General features: G+C 37.2%; 1 protein-coding gene across 24 annotated transcripts in view; it reads right to left on the minus strand.

Moving 5' to 3' along the window:
• Nucleotides 1–25,093, minus strand: part of LOC129764935 (protein muscleblind) — a 799,891-nt gene that overhangs the window by 25,800 nt on the left and 748,998 nt on the right. For 12 of the 24 annotated variants that reach the window (XR_008741293.1, XR_008741294.1, XR_008741299.1 and 9 more), the window contains 2 exons: nucleotides 15,606–15,647; nucleotides 14,857–14,983 (listed from right to left, as the gene is read on the minus strand). The exons of 1 other annotated variant lie outside the window; for it this stretch is intronic. Coding sequence is in view for 17 of the 23 variants with exons in the window: in XM_055764585.1 (XP_055620560.1) it covers nucleotides 14,857–14,983; nucleotides 15,606–15,647 (169 nt within the window). In the remaining 6 variants the exon portion in view is untranslated. Of the gene's footprint in view, nucleotides 1–14,856; nucleotides 14,984–15,605; nucleotides 15,648–17,052; nucleotides 17,236–25,093 lie in introns of all 24 variants that reach the window. 11 more of the 24 variants (XR_008741296.1, XR_008741297.1, XM_055764595.1 and 8 more) reach the window with 3 other exon arrangements.

Consider the following 25,093-nt stretch of genomic DNA (forward strand, 5'->3'; position numbering starts at 1 on the left):
CTAATTCAATTGATGCTATTGAGTCGAGAACCGCGCGAAATACTGCTACAATCTGAACATCGGCACGAGAAAGTGATTCTACAGTATGACAACGCTCGGCCACATTTTGCCAAATCCGTTGAAATTTACTTTGGAACCAAAAATGGAAAGTGCTATCCCATACACGTTTATTTCCAGATATTGCGCCGTCCGATTTTCACTTGTTCCGTTAGATGGTACATGGTTTGGCTGATCATCAGTTCCGCCCGTATGAAGACGTCAAAGTGTTTTCAATGCGATAAAATTTCTCATTGCTTACGTATGAGAGAACATAATACCACGCATTCCTGTCGACGGCTGATACAAATTAACGAGTCTTAGTTATGGAGTTTAGAATTTCAGCTTTCAACTCTTTTTGGTATGTGCGCTTGTTTTGTATTTGCGATTTGAGATTGATATTTGAACAACGCCTGCAGATTGTGAAAACTTTCAACGAAAGTCGCAGTCTTTACTAGATGAGCGGAGATATAATCAGTTCGATATCTTCTTGCGAATTTCAGTTTATGGTAAAATGGATAAAACGGAAAATGGAAACGACCGCATTTGGAGTGGGAAGAAATCTCGTGCCATCAAAAAGCCCTTTGTATTCATAAAAAGTCCCAGTTTGGTGCGCTTTATGGTCTGGTGGAATCATTGTTCCGTTTTCCTCCCGTTTTTTACACCGGTCAAAAAGAAACAGGTAATAGGGGCTGCTACATGATAATCAGCGAGTTGTTTGTATCACAATTAAGTTCCTCTAATGTGTGTGCTGTGGTTTCAACAAAATGGTGCAACATGCCACAATCGTTTCATTGATTTTGCATAGTGGATCCGTGGATTAGCATACAACATCATGTGACTTTATGTAGTTGAACTACTTTTTGTGGTCTCTGGTCAAATCCTGTGACGCGTTGGAATTCAACCTTTGCCGCGCTGTCGCTGATATTCATTTATTGTTGCAAAGAGGGATCGACTTTCTCCAAGCCATAGGCCGGAAATCATATTCAATCAAAAATGGATACGAATTATCTTTCGAATTGGACGGAATTCATGACGATTGACATCATTCATTCGTGTTTTAGTTCAAAACAAAAAAGAAAAAGAAAAAAAAAACTTAATTATTGTTTGTAATTGTTTTTCATAGCTCACATGGTTTCGGAACTAAGGTCACCATATTTTTTTATATTTTTTCTTAAAAGCTGAGGTTTTTTACATAACATATCCGAATATTCGTTATCAAATGAATTTGCAAAGTAAACATGTTTTCAGTTTTCGTTCAATATTCTTATGCGACTGGCCAACATCTATGCGATTAAAATCCAATTTTTATGTACATATGGTATTTCATGTGGCTTCAAATTGGTATATCGATCATCTGAATCGGCCCGGTAGTTTGGAAGTTATGAATTTAAAAAAAAGTCATTTTTGGAAAAAAGGGGGAATATGATTTTTCGGACCATCGGTCAATTTAAAAAAATCTAAACTCAATAACACAAAATAACACATCTCTGAATTTTGGATACGTTATCTAAAAAAATCTAAGCTTTCAAGAAAAAATATAAAAAAATGTAGCGTCCTTGGTCCCGAGACAATGTAAACTATAAAAAGATTACATTCAATAATTACAAGACCAAAACCCAAAATTTCTGCAAGTATATTTAAAAAAAAAGGAATTTTTGGAAAAAAATGAGAAAAAAATTATCTTTCGGACTACCTTAAAATGGAAATGGTCACCTATTTAATTTCATGTGTAGATAATTTCGAATAGGTACAGTAGTTCAAAAGTTATGAATTCAAAAAAAAAAAGTCATTTTTGAAAAAAATGGGAAAAATTGATTTTTTTGAGCAACCCTAAAATGGAAATGATCACCCTAATGATAAAAAATACGGGTCTAATGTTTTGCGACAAAGAACAAAACTACCACGTTTCACGAAAATCATGGAATGGCTGTATATAAACATTTCCATCGCACTTCTAGGTGGATTGACATTATTTTCGTAACTCAAATAATCATTCAAGACACTTACATGTCGTTGAAATATCTTGAAATTATTGAGAAATTGATTTTAAACACAATTCCTAATAGAAAGTAATATTTATTACTTTGACCCATTGTCACCTCGTTTAAGAGAAATTGGGTCAATTTTCATTTTATCGTAGTTCAGTGAAAAATTAATATTAATCAACGATTTCTTGAACACTTACGAGTGTTCATCAATAGAGAACATATCTACGTACTCAGAATTGTGTTTGACTCTGATTTACGATAGTAATTCAACAAAAAGTTCGAAAACTACCTTTTTTTGACCCAGTTTCACCCCCATCGACGGTACTTCGTGCGATCCTACTGCAGTTTTTAATCGCAAATCGCAAAATGAAGCTTCCGGATGGATAGTTAAGAATCATCCAACGTGATCATTGGCTACAGACAATCGCAAATGCTGAACTTATTTGCATCAGTATTGACTCCAAACACTAAACAATGCGTGAGCCCCACGCGAGTCCTAGCTTTATGCTGCCTACGCTCTATTTGTGTTGGTTGAGATAAGGTTGTCAAGGCCCCGGTGAACTCATTTTGCGGTTTACATGTTGTGCAAAATATAATGGATCATTCCTTTTTAATATTTTAATATTTTTTCCCAATTAATAATCACTCGCATTCGACATTCAAGCTGCAATGCAGTGTATATTGTGCATTACGTAAAGAGCTAAGGAGAAAACTGACAACATTTTAGATTTCCCACAGTATTTGGTGGGTGTCTCGGCTGATTGTAACTTTTGTTATGACAATAGATTCGAATTCCAATATGTATAGGATAACAAAAGATATAACGTTGAAATTCACGATCTGTGCGTATCGAATCTAGAAAATAAAAATAATTAAAAATATGAAGAAATCGAGTGTAGCCATAATAAACATTACAGCATTTCTCCGTCAATAACATTTTGATGATGAGGTTATATATCCTTTATAAATATAACTCTACGTGATGTAAGATCATAACATATTCGTATGTTTTGAATTCGAATTTTGGTTTTTTTAAGAGTTCCAGAAAAAAAACCAGAAGAAAATCATCTGAATTCCACGAAAATAATCTTCAAGCTAAAAATACTATCAATGTGTCATGCAATACGTTAGTATTGAAATGAAAATTTGGATACAATCCAGAATTTTCGCAACTTCCTATCATGGAGCTAAAACCTTTCACCAGCCGTCTCCATGTTAAATAACGCATGTTTACAAGTTACTGCAGCTCCGAGCAATCTAATGTATCGATGGTCAAATTTTGGAAGCTGCCCATCCCATCTTCATGGACGAAACCTTCATTATTCCCAACGGTGTCCGCGTTGGAATATCGATTCAAAGAACATAATAATTTGAGCGAATATTGTAAAGCTGAGCTCTCTGATACATATTTTTTCTTGATCGACCAGCCCGTTTTAACCCTTTCCCGTACAACATCGTGGTGTACTTGCATACCATAGGGCGCTAGAACGCTCAGCAGAGTAGTGAAATCTCATGATGTGTGACGTATTAAATAATACGGGAAGGGGTTAATTTGCCCAGTGGATATTGTTCACTGGAAAACAGTTGTTGTTCTTATTTATTGCTTTTGATCAATAGTTATTTTGTGATGGGCAATGTCAAGTCATAGCCTGTTTGTGATATACACACGTGTTACGCTTTTTGGGTATAGATGTTCGCGAGAACTGTCGAATATACGTTATACCGTTGACTGACCCAAAAAGCCGTATGATTTTTGTACAATTAAAAGTGTTTAATTCGACATTGCCCGATGAAACACCGTGAGAAGCGTTTGATTTTTTTCATATCACCGAACTTTTGCAAAACCTAACAAGCCATCAAGCAAATTTGGGATTTCGTTTGTTCTTTTCTTACAAGCAAATGATCTGTACAGTTCAGTGACGCATTTCCCTTAATTCCTCAACCTATGCAGTCTAAATTGGTGGCATGATGCGGGTTAATAGTGATAAAATACAAAATTTTATACATTTCGATTTCCTGCCGCTCCTAACACTAAGGTGACGTCTATCTGCCTAAGAACGAAAGCTATCGGAAAATTAGCATTGACCAATGGGATGTACGCGTTAGCATCAACGATCCTTTATTAACATTGAACACAATATGTCTGAGTATACGGAGAACACAACCGAAAAAATGTGCAAAGAATAAGGTTGGATGGAGATCGAAAATGGCGTAGCCAGAGTTCTGATACAAACGAAAACAATAAAATGAAAAGGAAGATATGTAGAAAGACAGCAGCATATTTATATACGGGAATTGAAATATATATATTTACAAGCCACACTTTCTTCCGAATACGACACTTGCGTTACGAAACCAAACTAAATATCAAATAATGTCGGCGATTTGTGTTTTCATTGAAATGTAAACCATTACTTTTATTACATGCATTTTTCTTTTTAGTAATATAAACTAATAGTATAGTAGTAAGTTTAATAGTATATATCAATAATATAATAATAGTTTATAGTTTGTTTTACAATGTTCTTAGTTTCTTGCTTTCAAATATATACTTTGCTTTCAAATATTTAGTATTAATTTTTTGAAATACAAATACTGTCTACGTCATCTAATATATATATTTTTAATATTACTTTTATTTTCCTCCTCGGACATCCCACGTTATCACCTAAAATAATTTCATACTCCTTATTGTTTGTGCTCCCAAAGAAACAACAATTCACTCCTGTCACAATTCCTATGGACTGTATTCTGTGTTATGACGACAACGCATGTTTTTACTAATTCGAGAACACCACAATACTGCACCGTAAACCTAAGAAACGTAAAACTTTCCAGACATCTATTTGTAAACAATAACCATTTATCCATCTATCTCTTTCTCTGTTGCTACTTTGTCATACGTGCGAACCTACTTATCAATTTCACAGAGAACTGAATATCAATGAAATATGCATCCGAATCACTGTGAAAGTTTCAGTTCAATCTTCTGACAGCATTTCGTGTGTTTCATCCTTATCGAAAGTTTGGATTATTTAGGCACTTCTTAAAATCATAAAATTGTGTAAACTTCGCTCTCGTTTAGCTCTTGTTTTTTTTCCTCTTCAAATATTCTGTTTTACAAACAAAACGAAAAATTCTCGCACTCGGCAAGTGAGATTGATGTTTGAGAGAAATGATTTAGACAACAGACGAATCGTGGCTAGTCGACGGGCGGTGAGTTACGCGGTTAGCCTCAAGTTAAGTTAAGATGTGATTATTACACTGATATGGGGTTTTCATCCCGGAGCGACACCTACTACTTTGTTTGTTACGCTAATGGGTGTAGTAACTTTGAACCCTAACATTAACCTGCGCTTGTATTCTATTCCGATGTTGCACACACTGTGAAGTAGTAATGGGTTTTTGTTTGAGATTTTGAGAATGATCGCGACATGACATTTCATGCATCACCAGAAGATGTAACACAACATACCGAATATTTAGATACGTTTAAGTTAAGTTACTGAATTGAACTTTTGACGTAGGATTAAACCTTTCGGAAACATATTGAGAGCACAAATTGAAAAAAAACAAATATCGATAGCTTCACGAAAATTGTCCAATTTTGAACGCTTATTGGTCCGATATTTATTGGTGGATTTATGTAACTTTTGCACCAATCGATTTGGACGTTCCCTAACAATCTATTTCAATATAGATAATTATGAAATTTTCAATATAGTTTGTTTAAATTAGATTGAAATGAGAGATACAAATTTTCATACATTTGTGTAAATTGCAAGTCAATTCCATGTGGCTGATAGAGACTGCGGTGTTCTTGTTCATAGATATTAAAAATCAGCATCCAACAAATATTGTAACGTAATCTTCCGTCAACTATGCGGTCATGTCTCGGACACATTCCTTCAACTGTTTTTATTCTTTGGTAATTTCAATTCCACAAACTGTATCGGGAGAATTTTAACTTTAAAAGATTAAATTTTTCTCTCTAGTATTTCATAGAAGAGTCGCGCAGTTCGATGCTTTTTCTGCACCATTTATGCTGTTAGAGAATGTAACTAGAAACACTCGTTTTCTAGTTTCGATAATTTCAAAGAAACCATGGCTTTTCAATAAACCACGACTTTTTAATAAACCACGGCTCTTCACAAATAGCCGCATCTGTCAAATACACCTCAGTTCTTGAATTAGTCGTTACTGCAAAATAAACCACGACTCGCAAAGAAGCCACGACTTTTCGATCAACCGCGGCTTTTAACAATTAATCCGAGGCTCCCAAATAAACCCCGGCTCTCGGATAAGCCTTTTTTTATCAATCCGCGTTGACGGCATTTAGCTTCGTATCACGAAATTGGAGAGTAGGCATGACAATATGGGTTTGCAGAAGAAATGAACACACTTTTAAGATAAAAATTATGAATGAAAATTGTTTTTCCCAAATTAATTTGTTAGTCTATGTAAATGAAAATCACTTTTGATTGCAAGTAGTGAAAAATATCATACTTTTGTCTAAAGATTATTTTATATTACAATGGTAAGTTTTGGTTAGAATATCTGAAAATTCATAGAAAATAGTTTAAATTGGGGTCAGAACAATGTACTTTCCGTAGGTAAATAACGTCAAGAAAAAAAAATTCATACAAATTTTAGCAATTTAAAACTGCTTTAGGGCCGACTAATCTGGTAGAGAATAGTTTGCCTCATACAAACTAATGTCGTATCTAGATGTCGACACCATTTCGCCGTCAACGCGAATATGAGGAGTCGGACCAGTCATGAAATTCGCATCGTCACAAAAATTACTGAATCAAAAGCGATGAACTCACAAATAGGGAGTGTATCGAAAAGTAGTCTTAAGTGCGATTCACATACAACATCCACGTCACGTTACGTCAGTTATTCTACCATGCAATTCTTATGAAAACATTCACATCCATCGGCAACGTAACCACCCGTCAGCATACGTTCACCGGAAACGACCGGCAGGATTTGTAGAAAAGAATAATTGACGGAGAGGGATGGTTGGTTGGGTTTTTGTCTGGGTTTGTGTCTCGGCTTTTGTTTTGATTTCGGTTGTATTTTTTATGCATACATTTGCAACATATCTCATAAATCATTCGCGATTAGCTGAGAAAAATAGTGTATATATTTTTATTGTTGAATAAGAGTCGGGACTACGGGTTTCAAGCATTTCAATAATATAATTCAATGATTTTCATTGATTTTTTTCTAAACTTAGAACTGGTTCTAGGCATGCTGATTCGAAAGAGGACATTGCAATTTAAAATTGTTGTAGGTGGCGACACCATGAATAACATTAAGTAAATCATTCGACGTGATTTGACGTGACGGTGCTGGTGTAAGCATTGACTGTATGTGTGAATTGGTTGAGACGTTGACGGAACGTAGACGTTCTTTTCCGTAACGTTCTATGTGAATCGCACATTAAACATTTAACACGTTATTACACACAAACGGGTGAACTTGTTTTGTCGTGTAATCAGAGCACGCTTTGTTTACATGTCAAAAATCGTAATACAAGTCATTTAGTCGCGATCATAAAGTTGTTTTCGAAATGTCGCGGATTGATTTGGAAACTAAAAAGAAAATTCTGCACAATTGGCGCACCGAAAACGGTGATATATACCACAAAATAGCAAAAAAAAACAAAGTTTGTCCAGAAAGTGTTAAACGAATCGTCGCAAAGTTTGGTAATGAGTGTTCTTTGGAGAATCTCAGCAGAAGTGGGCGAAAACTCGGACCAAGTAATCTCGAATTGGACTGAAAAGTTGTAATATATTCAGAAGAACAGATCTGCATCTATTCGTGATTTGGCCAAGAAGTACGAAACCAGTGTTGGGTTGAATCAACGGATTAAACAGAGACATGGTCTAAACACCTATAAAAAGCAAAAAGTGGCCAAACAAACACCGGAGCAACAAGATCGAGCTAAAACATGAGCTCGAAAGCTATATGAGCGTATTTTGAACAATCCCAACCAGTGAGTTCTCATGGATGACGAAACATACGTCAAAGAAGATTCCGGAACGCTACCGGGAACTCAATTTTATACCAAATCGATTGGATTGGAGAGAGTGTACCATTTGCGGATACGACTCTTGCGATGGAAAAAATCGGCCAAAAAGTGCTCGTTTGGCAAACCCACGAGTGGCATGCGATCGTCAAATATTTTCACAAAAGGGACTATAAATGTTCAAATTTACGAGGAAGAATGTTTGAAGAAGAGATTGCTTCAACTTTATAGAAAGCACTCCTCTATTCTGGCCGGATTTGACATCGGTACATTATGCCAAATCCACTCTATAATGGTTTTCGGAAAACAACATCATGTTTGTCGAAAAAGACCTCAACCCACCTAACTGTCCCCAGCTGAGGTCAATTGAACGTTACTGGGCAATTGTCAAGACCAAGTTCAAGAAGGAAGGTACAGTGTCTAAAAATATGGCAGAGTTCAAGAAGAATTGGTCCGCAGCGTCCAGAAAGTGCACAAAGACTACTGTGCACAGTTTGGTAAGTGGAGTTAAATCTAAGGTTCGATAATTTTTTAGAAATCAACAATAAGCTTGATTTTTTCATTTCAGTGTTATGTAAACTTAACATACTTTAATGAAATTCACTTTTGTAAACACTTCCTGAAGGTTTTCAGTCCTATTTTGATGTTTGGAAGTTTAAGATTACTTTTCGATACAGTCCTTAATAGCGAGGAACAAAACCTCTGGAAACGAGATCGTGTCATCCAGGCAAGCTGCAGAAAGTAAAGCTTTCGTGAGTTCTGGAACCAAAAACAAATCTTAATAAGCAGTACCAGCAGAAGAGGTTGTTTTCCGGAGCAGCGATGCCAATTGTCTTAGTGGCCCAAATTACCCGCAGACTATGTGGGATTGTGTATATCCAGTTAAATATTTTAATTCAATGCAATCTATCGATGATTTGGAGGGTTTGATATCAGATAAACGTGAAATGATCATAATTGCTAGAGCTTATCTCCATATCCAACGAACGAATGTGCAAAATTTTCAAGCACTGTTCGTCATTTTGAGAACTGAAGATCAAACATAGCATTCAAAATGGAGAAATGTTCACTTCTACAAAATTAAGGAGGTTCCGAGTTTTTGAAATGAACACTCAATGTATCAAATTTAGGTTGACCAAATTTTGATCGTTTCACCCTCTAGTATTTTCGGTTAATTTAGTGTTTTCTTTCTTTGTTGTTCTTGGTATATAATTAACATCGGTATACGGGTTTACTTTTCACAGTGCGAACATCATAGTTCGTCATTGAACTCTATCACTAGCATCTAGTTGATCCTTTCCTATTGTCTGTCTGGTTCCTCGCATGAAGTCTAGTCCAAAAATTTATACAGTTCCTGTTCGAAATTTTTCGATGATCGGTGAACGTAATCCGAACACACTTACGCCGAGATCCGGGGGATCAGGATCGAGCTCGTAATCCTATCACTGCTAGCCTAGCCTGGGCGTGATGACCAGTGTCAAGACACCGGGAACCGGGTCTGTTCGATTTCATGACGCTGAATTTTGTTTCGATTTTTTTTGTTTGACTAACTTACGATGGAAAATGTGTACACAGATATACATATATGTTCTGAGATGTAGAATTAGGCGCGAAATGGGGGGCGAAAGCTTGAGATGTGTAGGAGTTTTTCTATTGCTAGAGTTTTGTTTGTTTTTGTCAAAGGAAAACGGATATAGAAGTGGCGATTTAGGTTTCAAGCAGCAGGTTGTTCGGTATAGTGAACAAATAAAAAGAAGAACTAGCAGTGGGTGTTTGAGTTAGCAATAGAATTACTTATTGCTGCTCGGTTTCTGTGTTAGTTTTCATTCATGAACTGTGCTGGGGAAAGTTGTTATGAGCGTGTAATAAGTAAACTGATCAAGTGAGGCAATGGAAACAATCAAGATTTTGTTCTGTCATTTATTGTTTGATTCATTCGTTTCGGGTTGTCTGTGAATGGACCTTAAGGATACGCAATAGAGTGAAGCGATCATAATTCTATACATAAACAGCAATTTATCTAATGAAAAAATCCCATTTACTTAACAAACAAAGCAGTTTTATTTGAGTTCGCTTTTTATTCTGACCAATAACCAGGTGTTTGATAAGGTTTAAATTTGGTGTGTCGTGAAAGCTCATTCCGTTTTTTTTTTGTTGCGATACAAGTGTTGATTACTCCGGATAGAAATATTAACGAAAGAAGCTATATAAAAATTGCTTGGCTAGAATTTACTGTGAAGCGGCCTACCACAAACTGGCGAACAGCATAATATATGTATATATATATATGTATATTTTTTTTTTATGAATATAACTTAACTTGAGAGCTTCATATTGACAAATATGGGATGATGGTGGTTAGTATACGTATCGAGTATGGTGATTTGAAGCTATTCCAGCTTAGATGTGAATAGGAAACAAACACCGCGATTGATTTGGGTCTTGAAATTTGTTTCTTCTATTTCCTCGGTAGGGTTAACACTAACTGTAGGAAAGAAAAGCGGGGAAAAAAGAGCAATTGGAGGAAGATGGGGGAGGGAAAGCAATTTGCAGTTGAAACATATATCGATTGATTTACTGTTAGCGGAAAACAAACAAATGTTGGGACTTGCGTTTGCACAGTTTGGTTGGTGCTGATCATGGCGAGAGGGGACAGGATTGTGTGGGGGGGGGGGGTATGCAAGTATGGGAGCGAGGAAGTTTTACAGGCGAAAATAATCTACACTGTCAATATCAGGCGAATATATTTAAGCAAAACTAAAAATAAAATTACACAACTAAGGTATACTGTAGAAACACTTCCAGACTCAACTTATACACTTTCAATTATGGTTCAATCCGCCAGCAAACAAAAACTAATAGTATGCGATGATACTTGTTAACTACATATTTAATTTCAATCACAAATACAACGAAAGTTGGAAAAAACAATTTCCGATAGTAACAAAAAATCCAACAAACAGAACGATTTAATACAAAGATTTCGCAAGAAGTAGCACAATCAAAACTAAAATTAAACCAAAAAGGCAACGAGTCTAACAAACTAGATAAATTTCTTCAGCACTTTCACTGTTACTTTCATTGTATTTTCACGTTGAAAAATTAAGAATAGGTATAATGCATTAGTAATAGTGTGTACTGCAAATGCTCAGTATTATCTATACAACTCATTCGCTATATGTTCACGTATATAATACCTTTATCGACTACTGAACTAACACCCCGGAGGAGGGGCGTGGAGATTTTTTGCACTCCATTTTGTTCTTTCATGACTTAGCATTTCCGACTTCTATTTCGACTCATGCAGTATTAAATTTATTTGCTTCTATCATCGATGATGTACAACAACACGGGGAGGAGTAAATTTACTTATTTTTTTGTTTTGTTTTATAAGTTGATGTTTTTTTTTTCAATGCAAATATGTTTACTTCTGAATGATTGTATTAGTTTTCTTCTTCCTAGATAAGTACAATTCTACATAGATTACTTTTTAGCGATAGATAACCAGATGTTCCGCGTCTAGCAGAAATCTATTTTAAATTTTTGCAGTTTTGCAGTCGAAATACGCACGAAACTAACTTTGTCTGGATAGTAAATGTGGAACGCAGCAGTAGGCATAGCAGTGTATTTGTATGTATGGGTGTGTGTGTGTGGGTACAGATACAGAAACTCTGTTCTTGCTTAGTTCTCAAACATTTACATATTCGCTTATATAACCAAACATGAGGGTGTGTATGTGTAGGTTGGGTATATGCTTACTGCCAGTGAAGTAAATAACTACATTTTTAGTCACATCGTTTTGCTTTACAAGCGTTTGTTTTTTGTTTCATCTTTAGCGGTATTCTATTGTTTGTTTTTCTCTTTCCCACTTCAATGCTTAACACGGATTTCAATACACATTTTCTCAGTAGCAGAAGTAGGGATAGTAGTAGTAAAAGCGTTGCTCGGGCTTTTATTGTTCATTGTGTTTATTTCTCGGTTCGTTTCCGATCTATGATAATGATCATGTTCACTACTTATTTTGTAGTGGTTACACAGCAGCGGTAGTAGTGTTAATAACATTGAAAAGCTGATCGGTTTGGGGTTAGTCCACTTAGCTTAGGAGAATGCTATGATGTGCTTTTACGATTATGCACTTGAATGGAGACGGTTTCGGATGCGTTCTTACATAGTTGGTATGGTGCTTCATAATGACATTTTGTTTCAACATTGTTAAATGTACACAACCTTTTCGTTTATTATTTATCTGCCGTCAGATATTGATGGTTTCGATCCTTCCACTCTCAATCTTACCGTCTAGAGCTAGTACCGTATAAATAACAAATGGTAGTAGGTATATTTAGTTTAAAAAATACATAGCAAGTCGCTCAAGGAACACAAATCCAGTTTGAAAACAGAAACTTATCACAAAGATTAAACGTTACATTTTTACACAGCAGTGTTGTCTGCGTTCCAATATTGAGGAAAAGTAAAACACAAAAAAAAATTCGAATAGTGAAATGTGCACTTCAGAGATTTCTTCTACAAAATTCGTCTCACCTAGATTGCAATAATTTTTCATGTTTTCTTTTCAGTTTGTTTTTTTTTCAATTCATCCTCGATTCCTTACTGGTAACGAAAGAAGTAATGGCACTCCAAATGTGCACACTTTTTCGGTTAGAACTGTATGCTAGGAATATCGATACAGTATAAAACATAAACAATAAACGGAACGAAATCATTTTGAGTTCATCCGAGTGAACATATGCTTTGTGTGTATGTGTTTGTGCGCGCGCATGTAAATGCACTCGAAGCGGTATTTTTTTTTCTTTGCAGCAAGTGTTTGTGTGAAGCTATCACAGTTTTATTATTTTGATTTTTTTTCTTTCTATACATTAAAAAAGTATTCCCTTCCAAACGCAGAATTCGGACTACCCGTATTAACTAAACGAACAAAAAAGTGGTCAAAATTTAGAATACACTAAACGAAACTATAAGAATTTTAAGGTTCCTCTTGTGAACCATCTGGTTTTTTTGACGAAAACAATTGCACTTAAAATTATCTATTCTGTTCCGCTCCTGTGGACCAAAGTAATGCTATTCTTTGTTTCATAACCATCGTGATAGGATCACTCAATCATTATAAATATATAATCAAAAACTTTGTTATCCCTAAATGCTAACCTTCATGTGACCTCATTGTCACAGTTGCTGTTAGAAGCATGTTACTTCTATTTTTTTTAAAGATAAAATGGTGTTACTTCCTCTACTAACTTCTAATTAACTCTTGGTGAACTTGTTTATCGTGTGTGTGTTTTTCGTGTTCAGGCACTATCATATTCATTATGTTTGTTATTGTTTTAATTCATTTTCTAGTTCGTTAGACGCGAGAATTCCGCAGAAACATGGCAACCAGGATTAGTGCAAACTGGGTGTACTTTCTTTTTCTTGCGATCAACGCTAGGGGACGCGATCGCGTCGGGGATTTGTTTGGGTATGGCAAAATGAGAACGACGGAGGGTCTTTACATGCACCCACCATTCATTTATGAGGTTTTCATTTTCTTGTACGGATTCAAAACAACCGCACTGCCGGGGGTTGAGTTAGTGGCTACCTGGGGAACCTGGGGCATTGCGGTAAGGTTGGCCGTTGGGATAGCGGTATGCATGGGACTACCGAACTGGTAGCCTCCGGCGGGGGTTGCTTGGAAGGCAGGATACATGAAGCCTTGGTTCATCAGCTGTTGCTGAGCGACAGCTGCGGCCGCCGCGTACGGGTTCGGAACCAGATTGGGCTGTACCTGTGGACGTAACATTTGCGTGAAGGCGGCCTGTGACAGAATAGGCGGTGGTGGTCGTGTCAGTGTCGGAAGCAGCGTTGGTTGTTGCGTAGCTGCGGCCATTGCCACGCCCGGTGTGGCAATGCGAGGCGGTGGATAAGTCGTCGTAGCCGTAGGTGCAGAAGCTGCAGCCGCTCCTCCGTAGGGCTGTGCCGATTGGAGCAGACCAGGCTTGTTATAGGTAACGCCAGCGTAGTTAAGGGCGGTTAGTGGTTTGCCGGTTAGAGCGTTCGAAGCAGCAGCCATTTTGAGTGCGTTTGCGTAGTTCTTCTGGGCAACTTCCTTGGCGAGATTAGCGGCGTCGCTGTAGTGTGCATTGTATTGTGCGGTTGCAGCTGCGGCCTGGTTAGCCTGGGCTACGGCGGCGGCTTGGGCGGCGTGGACAGCATGCGCTTGGGCTTGGGCTTGGGCGGCCGCGGCCATAGTGTAACTGTTCATGTGAGCTGCGGTCGAATAGGAGAGCATTGCGCTCGAAATTGGTGTCGTGAACGATTGGGAGGACGAGGTAGGCAACGATTGAGAGATAGGTAGCGCTACAGATTGGGTCGTTGTTGGTGTGGGTGATGTCAGTAGTGAACTAGTGTTAGCCTCACTGGCGGATGAATCTTCCTTGTCACTCAGGTGGGCTTCGGATTTGATGCTGAGGTCGTTATCCGAATGGATCTGACCATTGGGTAGGTTATTCAGACCGGTACCGATCGAGGAAACCGACTGGAGTGAAAGTGACTTTACCAGAGTTGTGTTCTTGTTATTTACTTTGCTGTTGTTGTTGTTGTTGTTATTATTATTATTACTATAAATAATATTATTATTATTATTAACACTATTACCGCTACTAGTGTAATAACTGCTGCTAGTCAAATAGGTGTTCTGAGCACTGTTACTACTACTATAATTAGCAATTGGGGTTGCTGTGGATGTTTGTGGAATATAAGTAGCAGATGTGGCTGAAGGACTGGGTGTTGGGTACTCACATGACACTGGCACGAATGGCTGCTGGAGCTGCATCAGCTGCTGGTAGGTCGTCGCTCCGGGTTGGTAAACCGGAATGCCGGACTTGTCAGCGGCGGTTCGCTTGTATGGAACCATTCCAGGGAAAGCCTATTGGCGTTGAAACAACGCACACAAACGCACGCGCGTGGTTGTGTTTTTGGACGGCACAAAATGGACGGGAAGAAAGAAAGAAGGGAAAGAGAAACGTTACAAACAAATTGATCCATACTCAACCAATCGTAGTGTTGAAGTTAAACCTATGTTACGCGTAATGAGATTCACAGAGTAGCAAATGTTCTTTTTTTTATCTCTCTCAAAAATCTCTCTCGCAAATACACTCTGATGATATAAATATGTAGAGATAGTAGGATAGAGAGGCTATTGCTCAAACTACAGCGTCTTGCATAAAGAAAGTAGATTTTCTTCACCGAATCTTGAAACTGTCAATATTGGGTTATTAAAAATTTCAAGCTCTTAGCCAAGACACCAATCTTTAATATGTTGTGTGATACTGTTCTCTATCTACTCAAGGTTGTTGGAAACCAGAAAACTAACTAAATCTAACTAAAGGAGAAAATGAAAACAAAACAGAAACTGACTGAGAGTAGAAGAATGCACACGCATACATCAAATGAGAGGCAACGTAAGATTTAAACTAAAAACTATAACAAAAAAAAAACATAATAAGAAAGTTTTCAAACGAAACGAGGAAATATACATGGTTACTTACAAAGTTTTCATAGTAAATAGTTCCCATCGTTTTCATGTCCATCTGGTGGGTGCGAATGTGCAGTGGTAGTAGTAGTAGTAGTAGTAGTATTTGTATGTTGACGAGTAGAGTGGTAGATGTATACATGTAGGGGTGGTGATGGTAAGCGTCAAGTGTGTACGCGTGTGGATGGGTTGGTGTTTGTGTTCCCAATGTGATTCGAGATACGCATACACACGCACATACACATACACAAACATTTAGTTTCAGCGACATCATTAGCGCAGCAACGTTGCGGGATTGGAATGGAGTTTGTTCATAGGATCAAGAGAGGTTTCGGAAGGGTGGAATGGCATGGAGAGTTGTTTGTGTTCATTGATCGTTTGTGGTGGTGGTTGTGACGTGTGTTTGTATTACAAGAAGAGGGAGAAAAAAGCGAGAAAAATAAAACACTTATTAGTTAGATGTACTGATAGCAGCGCTAAATGGTCAAAGTTTAGTGTATTTATACAGAATGTGAAAAATAAGTCAAATTGAAACGATAAATAAACTTAAAACATAACATATCTTAAAATTAGGACTTCAGGGGAGCATTGAACAGTTTTTTTTCTTCTATTCATCGATTGTTCATCGTATTTAATCGTTCGTCTCTTGGATCTAGCTGGCACGAATACTTTCAATAATTTTTGGTTTGCTTTTCGATCATTGGTGTTGAGAGTTGCGAGGATGTTTGCTTCTATGGTGTTCACTTGCTTCACAAAAATATTCTGCTGCTGGTCAACTAGTACTGTACTGTTTTACATGTATTGTTTTGTCTATCACTGCGGGTACATTATGATGAAAACGACCTAGATCATGATATTCCAAAAAGTATTCCTTCAAAATGAAAAAAATACATTACGCTACCACAACCGAAGAGTACGCACATATTCGGCACACTTACAGTCACAACCTTACCAAGAAGAAGCATTGTTACGCTCGAAATGATGTGATGATTTCTAGAGTTATCTTTTGTGCAGTGTGAACCAATAGAAGAAGAAAAAAAGAAATGGCAGCAGCAACGAAAAAACAAAACCGAGTAATTGATGCGCTCGAATGTGTTTGTATGTGTGTTTTTTTTTGAATGTTTGTATGGATTTGGAGCATACATGCTAGCAACTTTTGCCCAACACTCTTCATTTATTCTGTTTATTTTTTTCGTTCATTTGACCAAGAAAGCAAACCTAAAACAAGAAGCATGCGAAAGCGAACATTGGCATAACTTTACTCAAGAAAAAAGAACGAAAGTTGGTAATTTCGATCGATAACATAAAAAAACCATAATAGATTGATGATTAGCCGAAATGAGCATTTGACGGTGACAAACGTAATACATAATACTAGACACAGGCAGAGACAGAGGAGAAACGAAAAAAAACAGAAGAAGAAAAAACATAAAGAAAGAAAAAAACGAAAACAACGCAAGTACCATTTGTATCATGTCATTATCGGCTGCGCGCTTTTTGCCAGCCTCCAGGGAAGTTTGGCTAATTTGCAAGGACGACGAATTGGCGGCCCCGGTTGGCGGCGGCGGTGGCGGCAAGGTGCCCATAGTAGCGGCAGCGGCGGCAGCAGCAGCGGCAACAGCGGCCGCGGCGGATACAGGTGCAGTCTAAAGTTTTGGACGTTGGAAGGTTGGGTTCCGAATAGGGTATTGGGGGAGGGGGGAAAGGAGGAGAATCGGGGCAGTTCGAATTTTGACGTGGGTTTGATTCGATTTTTTTGCGGAATCAGGAGAGCGTGTGGAGGTTTTATTTTTAACAGATTCGGTTCGTTTATGGTGACGGTTTGAGAATAAGAAAAAGAAGCATAACAAGCATTTGGTTTAATAAAGTATTTATATGATAAGGAAAAGAACGAGAAATATAAACAAGTGGCAGGTAGAAATCATACATATATTACAGGTTCTCTCCATTTGGAGAGAAAGAGAAGAGCAGTGAATAAGAAGTATGAAGGAAATTAAAATAAATGTTTTCGATCAACAAAGCATGTCGGCAAATAGATGTTTACATGAAGCGCACTTTGTTCACACATAAATTTGGTACGTGATACTCTTTTCGTGGTCTTTTGTTTTCATCATAATCGTAATCGACGATAAGCAGTTACCCGGTCTCATAACTATCTTCAATGAATGTTGCTCCGTAGATCTTTTTTCAATAATGTTTTCCCGACGAGTATTCTATCACTCGCCGAAGATTCTAACCGTACATATACTTATTGCTATTCTAAATTGAACTAAAACTATTGCTATTAAATGTTACAACAACTGTACCTATAATACGAAGATTACTCATTAATATAAATATAAAACAAATTTCTCGCACGGTTGGTAAGAAACATAGAGCTGTATTGGACGATTCCCTGGATTTTTCCCGGTTTTCAGTGAGTTCATATTGCAATTGCATGCTGGTAGAAAAAATATAGAGCACATTAATCAAAAATTTCGGTTACTTGGTATGAAATTTAGTCGATTAGAAGTAGTTATTATATCATGACGCAAGTTCCGCATTGTTTCGGCGCAAATAATTTAAATACCCAAATTACATCTCAAGGAAACGCATTTATTTTAACTTCAAGGGTTTCCTATTTCACCTATGTTTACTTGCATCATATTCCAGATGATTGAGTTCAATTACACATTTGTTTTTTGTAAACGAACTGTTCTTCTACTTTTAGTTACTTTAGTACGACAGTAAAATATAATTAAATTCCTCCAAAACATGATTTTTGAATGCCTCAAAGGTATGTTATGCCGACAGATATCATTGCTAGCTTGATTTATTCCAATAAGAAATTAACCGAAAGTCGTTTCTCAATGCAGCAATTGGCTAAATGGAGACTGTGCGACGGATGGTTTATAAATTACATTTTTGAGTGTTAAAACAGTCGGTTTTGTGGATGAAATGTGTTGTTGCATTGCCAAGCGTGAAACATCCATCCTGTTCACCAATTATGGCTCATTCCAACTTTCATCCGTTCTCAAGACTCAAAAAACTCTACATGAGAAGTGTGTTTTATTAAATGAAGAATTTATTACAGCAATCGACGGAAAGCGAACCGGGAGAATCACTTTAGAGATGGCATACGGTCATGTAACGTTGACCGGATTACCATTTACCCGAATATGATCAATATTCGATTATGGTTCACCCGAATTATCCAAGTAAAGAAGAAAAATTCAAAAAAAAATCGATTGGTCGAACCTTCTGATGGTGGTCGAACCTTCTGAGAACAAAAAGATTAATTCAATACAACGTAAAATAGTAATACACATATAAAGTAGAATGGAAAATTGTAATGACGAAATTCAAGACAATACGTTACAATGTCAACTAATAATTCATTTCTTTCCGTGCTGCTCTCGGAGATTATGTCATACTTCTTCTTTCATTTGACGATTGAAGCAAAATCGTGTAATTTTTCACAAATCGTCGTTCGCACCATCATAGCCACACTCGAAGAACTTATCTTCCCAATGAGACGCCGATTAGGCAGTGCCATAGAGCGTAGTCTGAATAAAAATCGTGTAAAAGAAGAATCTAGCATACACGGCTTTCGACCATGTGTATGATGAACCAATTTGTATGGTTTTGACAAAAACAAGAAGCTTGACATATTTGCAAATGTCAAGAGAAAATTTACAAGAAAACAGAGTGTAATATTTTATACATTTTTGTTTGATTCGTTTGAGGTGTTTCCGTTGAAAATTTGGGTATACGTCAAAAATTCCATCTTTGCTCATTTACCATCATTATTCTATCTTTGGCAATTTGGAGCCATTTCATCATAATTCCATCTTTGGAAAATAAGCTGCTCTTTCATGCTGTATTGAAATGATTTTTAGATTTCATTATGTAAACACCGTAATATATATTTTTAAATGTATTTTTCATTCATTCTGAATCGAGTAAATATAACATTATATAACGTGAGGTTCTTGCGGATTGAGTTGCAAGTTGAGCAATGTATTAGACTTATATTGTACGATTGCGTTGCAACATTCGCTTCGAGTTCAGCAGGTTGTCAGCATTCATTTTCCATTTTGCACAACATACACGAATAGTTTTATTTCTGATGAGATTAATCGAAATCATTTAATTTATTAATGAAACTTGGATATTCACAAAGAGAATAGTATGTTTGGGTTTATGTGGCATTCTGGTGGATGTGGTATTCAGGTAAATGTTATATAATCATGGGATTCATAAATTGGGAAATCGTGGTTGAGTTTCAAGACTATATAACATTCTCTTTCACAACTCCAATTTAGTTTTAGCGTAGATTCCATCTAAGGATAAAGGCCACAATGTGCGAGAACCGGCAATCGAAATGAAAAGTTCAACACTGGGATGCTGTATTTGGGATTTTCATGAGACTCTTGTTGTCTGAATCTTTGAATTTCAAATCCGTTCCTGAGGATAGGGAAGTAGAAAATCCACAGAGTGAATTATTTCTACTGTATTTCCGCTGATCCTCAAACGATTACAGCGCTCAAAAATCCACGTAATGAACAGTTATTGCCACGCATTTCTTTCAATTCACCTGTTTAACGCTTCTCATCTTAGAAAGAAACAAAATCAATTAATTTATTATTTGGTATACTTTTACCAAAAAAAAAGCTGAAGATTTACGTTGGTTTTGTCGCAACGTTCTCGTAACTTCCATAAAAGTCAATCATAAAATAAACATCAAAATAAATCCGCAGTCGCAACAAAGCTCGCTGGCTATAGCGAGACTGGAATAAGAATAGCAATTGACATGTTTCATACTCTCGCTCGTTGCAATAAGTTGCTAACGGACGGAGTTTGAGTTGCAATATGTGGTATTTACTGATGCATTTGTTCTTCGCATTACATTCCAATTGAAGCAATCATGTGTTTTATCATAGCAGCCTTATGCACCAGAAACCTATTGTTGGAGGCCACTTCTTGGTCAAAATGATGGTCTTATTCCCGTATACACTTCACCGTGAAAACGAAACTAAGAGTATCCGCGATGACGGCACAGTGTCGACATCTGGATATGAAATTATTATTATAATATAAAATTATCTCCAGATACAATTTTTGTAAGAGATTATTTTGTCATAACAAAACTAATTTTTCATTCGCATTCCACACTAGTTTGATACGGAGAATTTAATTTTCATTCATAATTTCTATTTAAAAAGTGATCATTCTGCTTGAAAAGCCAAAAAGCCATAGTTATCTTTGGTGCTTCACTAACTCGTAAAACGAAGTTTAATGATGTGCCATTCATTTCGTTTTCACCGTGAAACGTATACGGGAATACCACCCGATATCTTTTTTTAACTGTACTCTGTTCCAGTGACGTTCGATTGTCCGTGTGTTTTCACCGAAGTTAATCTTTTTTTATTATTGAATATTGCAAAGAAGATTTGAAGAAATGCCATTAGGCGTGCTAATGTGAAAGAGATCCATTTATTTTATTGTAAAGATGTGCATATAACGACTCTCGAACAATTCACAGATAAACCATAAACTATAAACACGAAACGATCCGCCGTAAGAATGATACGAAACGGCCAGATCGCAAGAGCAGAGCGCGACTAATTTATATTGCTCCTACCAGCGAGCCGTCCACATCAAATCGCGATGCGATTTTATTCGCAATTTCAAATCTAAGGTTTTTGATATAAACCTTCGATTTTCATGCCGTCTGCTTGGAAGCGCTTGTGTAGTTTTGCTTCACGCGCAAGCACTTGGTTTTCATGACTTTCCAAATGTAGGTTGAAATTGTTACCATTTAGCGGACCATGGCTGCGGCTCGTTTCCATTTCGAAGGAAGAACTTCGGGAGAGAGAATTAAGTCCGTGACCTTTAGCGTGAGAGGTACGAGTGTTAATCACTACGCCAGATCGCCTCCAGTTTTAATGTTTCGTTTATTATAATTGGGGAATAATGGTGGTGGTGCAGCAAACATTTAACCTATATGATCGTGTGTATGTCAACTAAGGAAAGATCACCGCAACAAGTTTTGCTACTATAATGAACTCAACCACCTTTTCTGGGGAACCAAAACTTTTCACTAAACAGTTATCAAGTAAAATTACGATGCATTCTAAAGTAATATCCGAAGTAGAAGAAGGGAATTAATTTTGTTTATATTTTCTTTGCCGGGAGTGAGCTTGTGTATATTTAGGAGTGTGTTTTGAACTTATTAGTGATTTTTTTTTTCTATTGATCATCCAATTCTCATGAATTTGAGCATTATATCCGGGTTAAAAGTGGCGTAAAAAGCCGGATTTCAATCGCAAGTGTGGAGTGTTGTAAGTGAGAGTAATAATCGATAACAATTATAGTGCTTGATTTTAATCAATGCGGTTTCGTATCATTCTAGTGCGAATGAAAATGGCAATGCAAAAGTTTCGTAAATACGCGGTGACATTGTACATTCGATGGTGTAAAATTCAAGCTTTCCGCGTGAAATGCTGTTAAAATAGCTTCGTGAAGATGTGGAGGCGATCTGGCGCAGTGGTAACATCCATACCTCTCACGCAGAGATCACGAGTTCAATTCTCACTCCCGACATTCTTCCAAAAATGGAAGTAAAAGTGACGAACCAGCCGAAATGTGTTGAAAGTCACTATAATAGAGGAAAAAAAAAAAAAAAAGATGCTGGAAGTCGTGTCGACTCGCACTCCTTCAAGTCATCATTAGTTCGAGATAACAAAAGAGTCGTTAGAGGCAAGATTGGATAGGTGATGAAGAATCTAACCGTCTTTGTTGTAGGAGAAAACGCGTTCTTGAAACCACATCAAAGATTTCTGGAATGTTTTTCTGCAGTTCGGCACAAATTTTCTATTTGAGGGTGCATTCTCAGTCAACGGAGCAACGCATTCTGATCGAGTTTTGGGTCGTCATAAGATCAATTCGAGTTTTTTTTTCAACAGAAGCAGTGTTGGACAACATACAAGGCTTTTATTGTGCTCATGTTTGCTTGCATTTTGTTTATTGGCCCTAAAAATTACCTGTGCAAAGTTTCAGCTCGATCGGGTATGATTTAGGGGTGCCTCAAAGTGCTCAAAGTTTTGAGTTTTTGATCCTCGAAAATCTTCCAAGGGGAAGTAAAGAAAATTTGGAAAATCGAAATTTTATTTTCGATGCCAAATGACTTAAAAATGCATGAAACGTCGAGACCGATGTCATCTCGAAAAAAATTTTTTGGCCTTAAATCGACCTTTTGAGACTGAGAGGCAATGAAGGTATGAAAAAAAAATTATCAAATTTCAAAAACCGACCAGGTACAATTTGTTTATTGGCCCAAAAAATGACCTGAGCAAAATTTCAGCTCAATCGGACATGATTTAGAAGTGCCTCAAAGCACTCAAAGTTTTGATTTTTTGACCACTCAGGCTAAGTCCCAAAAAGTCGATTTTCGGCCAAAATTTTTTTTCGAGATAACACCAGATCTCGACGTTTTATGCATTTTTACGACATTTGGCATCGAAAACAAAATTTCGATTTTCCAAATTTCCTTTTCCCCTTGGAAGATTTTCGAGGATCAAAAAATCAAAACTTTGAGCGCTTTGAGGCACCCCTAAATCATATCCGATCGAGCTGAAACTCGATTAAAATGTACATGGTCGGTTTTTGAAATTTGACATGACCATTTTCGCTGCCACCCTAATGTTTATATATCCATATAGTGCTCCCGTGGCCGAGTGGTTAGCGTCACACATTATCATGCTGGGGGTTCATGTTCGATTTCCGGTGAAAGTGAACGGGCCGGAACTCTTGTGGTGTATCCGTTGCACGTAGATGATCTTGATGAGGCCATTAAACAAGATGCTGGTAGATAAGGGCAATCGCCACTTGTCGACATGAAAATGCAGTTATCCGGAAGGCAACAAAATGTCGATATATTGTCTGGTTTGATCGTGTCCACGAAAGAAAAGTGCTGGAATCGATCCAAGACACTCTGCGAGTAATAGATAGCGTGTAATTACTTGACCGATTTAGTAAATATCACACCAACAACGGTCTCCTTAAATTCGAATCCTGAAATATATATCGGATTTAGTGGATCTAACTTCGATTTCGTGGACAGAAGTACGCAGTGAACTGCTTGTTGTTCGATGATCTGATGGCATGCTATAGCAGCAAAGACTTTCTCGCTATCATCCACAAAAATACATAGCTGAAGCGTACGATAGGCTTCACTCAAATCGCCAGGAAAGTAGCAGCAAAACTATTGAATTTGCTCGAGTTGTCGTAACGGGTTCAATACTTTTTCTTTAGTAGCTCATCGGATACACGCTTGCCTTATATCTGACGTTTGCAGAGCCAGATATTCTGGGTTGCCATTTTTCTGTGAACTACAAAAATAGCTACCAATTTTAAGGATCCAAATATGGTCATGATCATCTTTAGAGTTTGCCTCTTCGTCAGAATTTCAGGACTATGAATTGACGACAAAGTTTCGTCTTCAAACAAGCTTCAGAACATCTGGAAATGGTTTCCATATCATACCGGGACTCGATCACTGGTAGAGGACTTGGTCACTGCAAGGTACTTCGAGGATTCCACGTTCTTTTCCCTGACTCGTGTCAGAGCTGAGCTGGAGTTCGAGAGTCAGTTACGGATCTAAAGATGGCTTCTCAGTGTACTAGCTTTACTTGTTGCGCAAGTTCCATTACATCCTATATCGTGTCTATACTGTAAAAAAGTCATTTACATAGTGAAGGTTCATGATCACTCGTGGAAACTACTTAGAAAATTTATGGGCGTTTCATTTTTTATGAGTCGTGCTACAGAAAAAGAACATGTTAACACTTACAGTAAAAAAATCACGAAGGAATTTTCGTTGGACAACAGACTACAATAAATAAAACCGACCAAATAAACTATAAGCCATGTCAGCTGTGCCAACAAGCGATCTTTTGTTTGAAAAAAGTATAAAAATGAGTGTAGCAAAGAATTAAAATATGCTCATAAGGAAAGGTTGTTATTGGTGACTAGCCATAGTATTTTGAATATGAGCTTGACACTGAGCGTTGAGCTGCTATATGTTTTTTGCACTAATCGATTTAGACACTCCCTAACAATTTATAGTATAGGGAATTATGATTTAAAACAAAAATAATATGTTAGAACAGATTCGATATCAGAGCTTACAATTTTTCTATACATTCGAGAAGATACGTTTACCTAACACAGATCAAAAGATCAGGTGAGCGAGACAATAAAATATGTGGGCGTTGCTACAAGCCCGAGCCTGTATATACAGCAGAATCAGACAATCAGTCTCGCGGAATCGATTACCCAGTACCGGACAAGCTGTAAATCAATGATCATAGTCACTGTTCAATTTTGACGTAGGACTACGTCTTTCATTTCTATACCGGGGTGTAAAATCAAAGTTTCGAAAACGAAAGCGTTACGCCGGAGACCGAGATTTTGAGCGTTAATAGCTCCTAAACAACTGAACGAAATGGTATGATAAACACT

Source organism: Toxorhynchites rutilus, chromosome 2, assembly GCF_029784135.1.
Source record: "Toxorhynchites rutilus septentrionalis strain SRP chromosome 2, ASM2978413v1, whole genome shotgun sequence".
Classification (NCBI taxonomy): domain Eukaryota; kingdom Metazoa; phylum Arthropoda; class Insecta; order Diptera; family Culicidae; genus Toxorhynchites; species Toxorhynchites rutilus.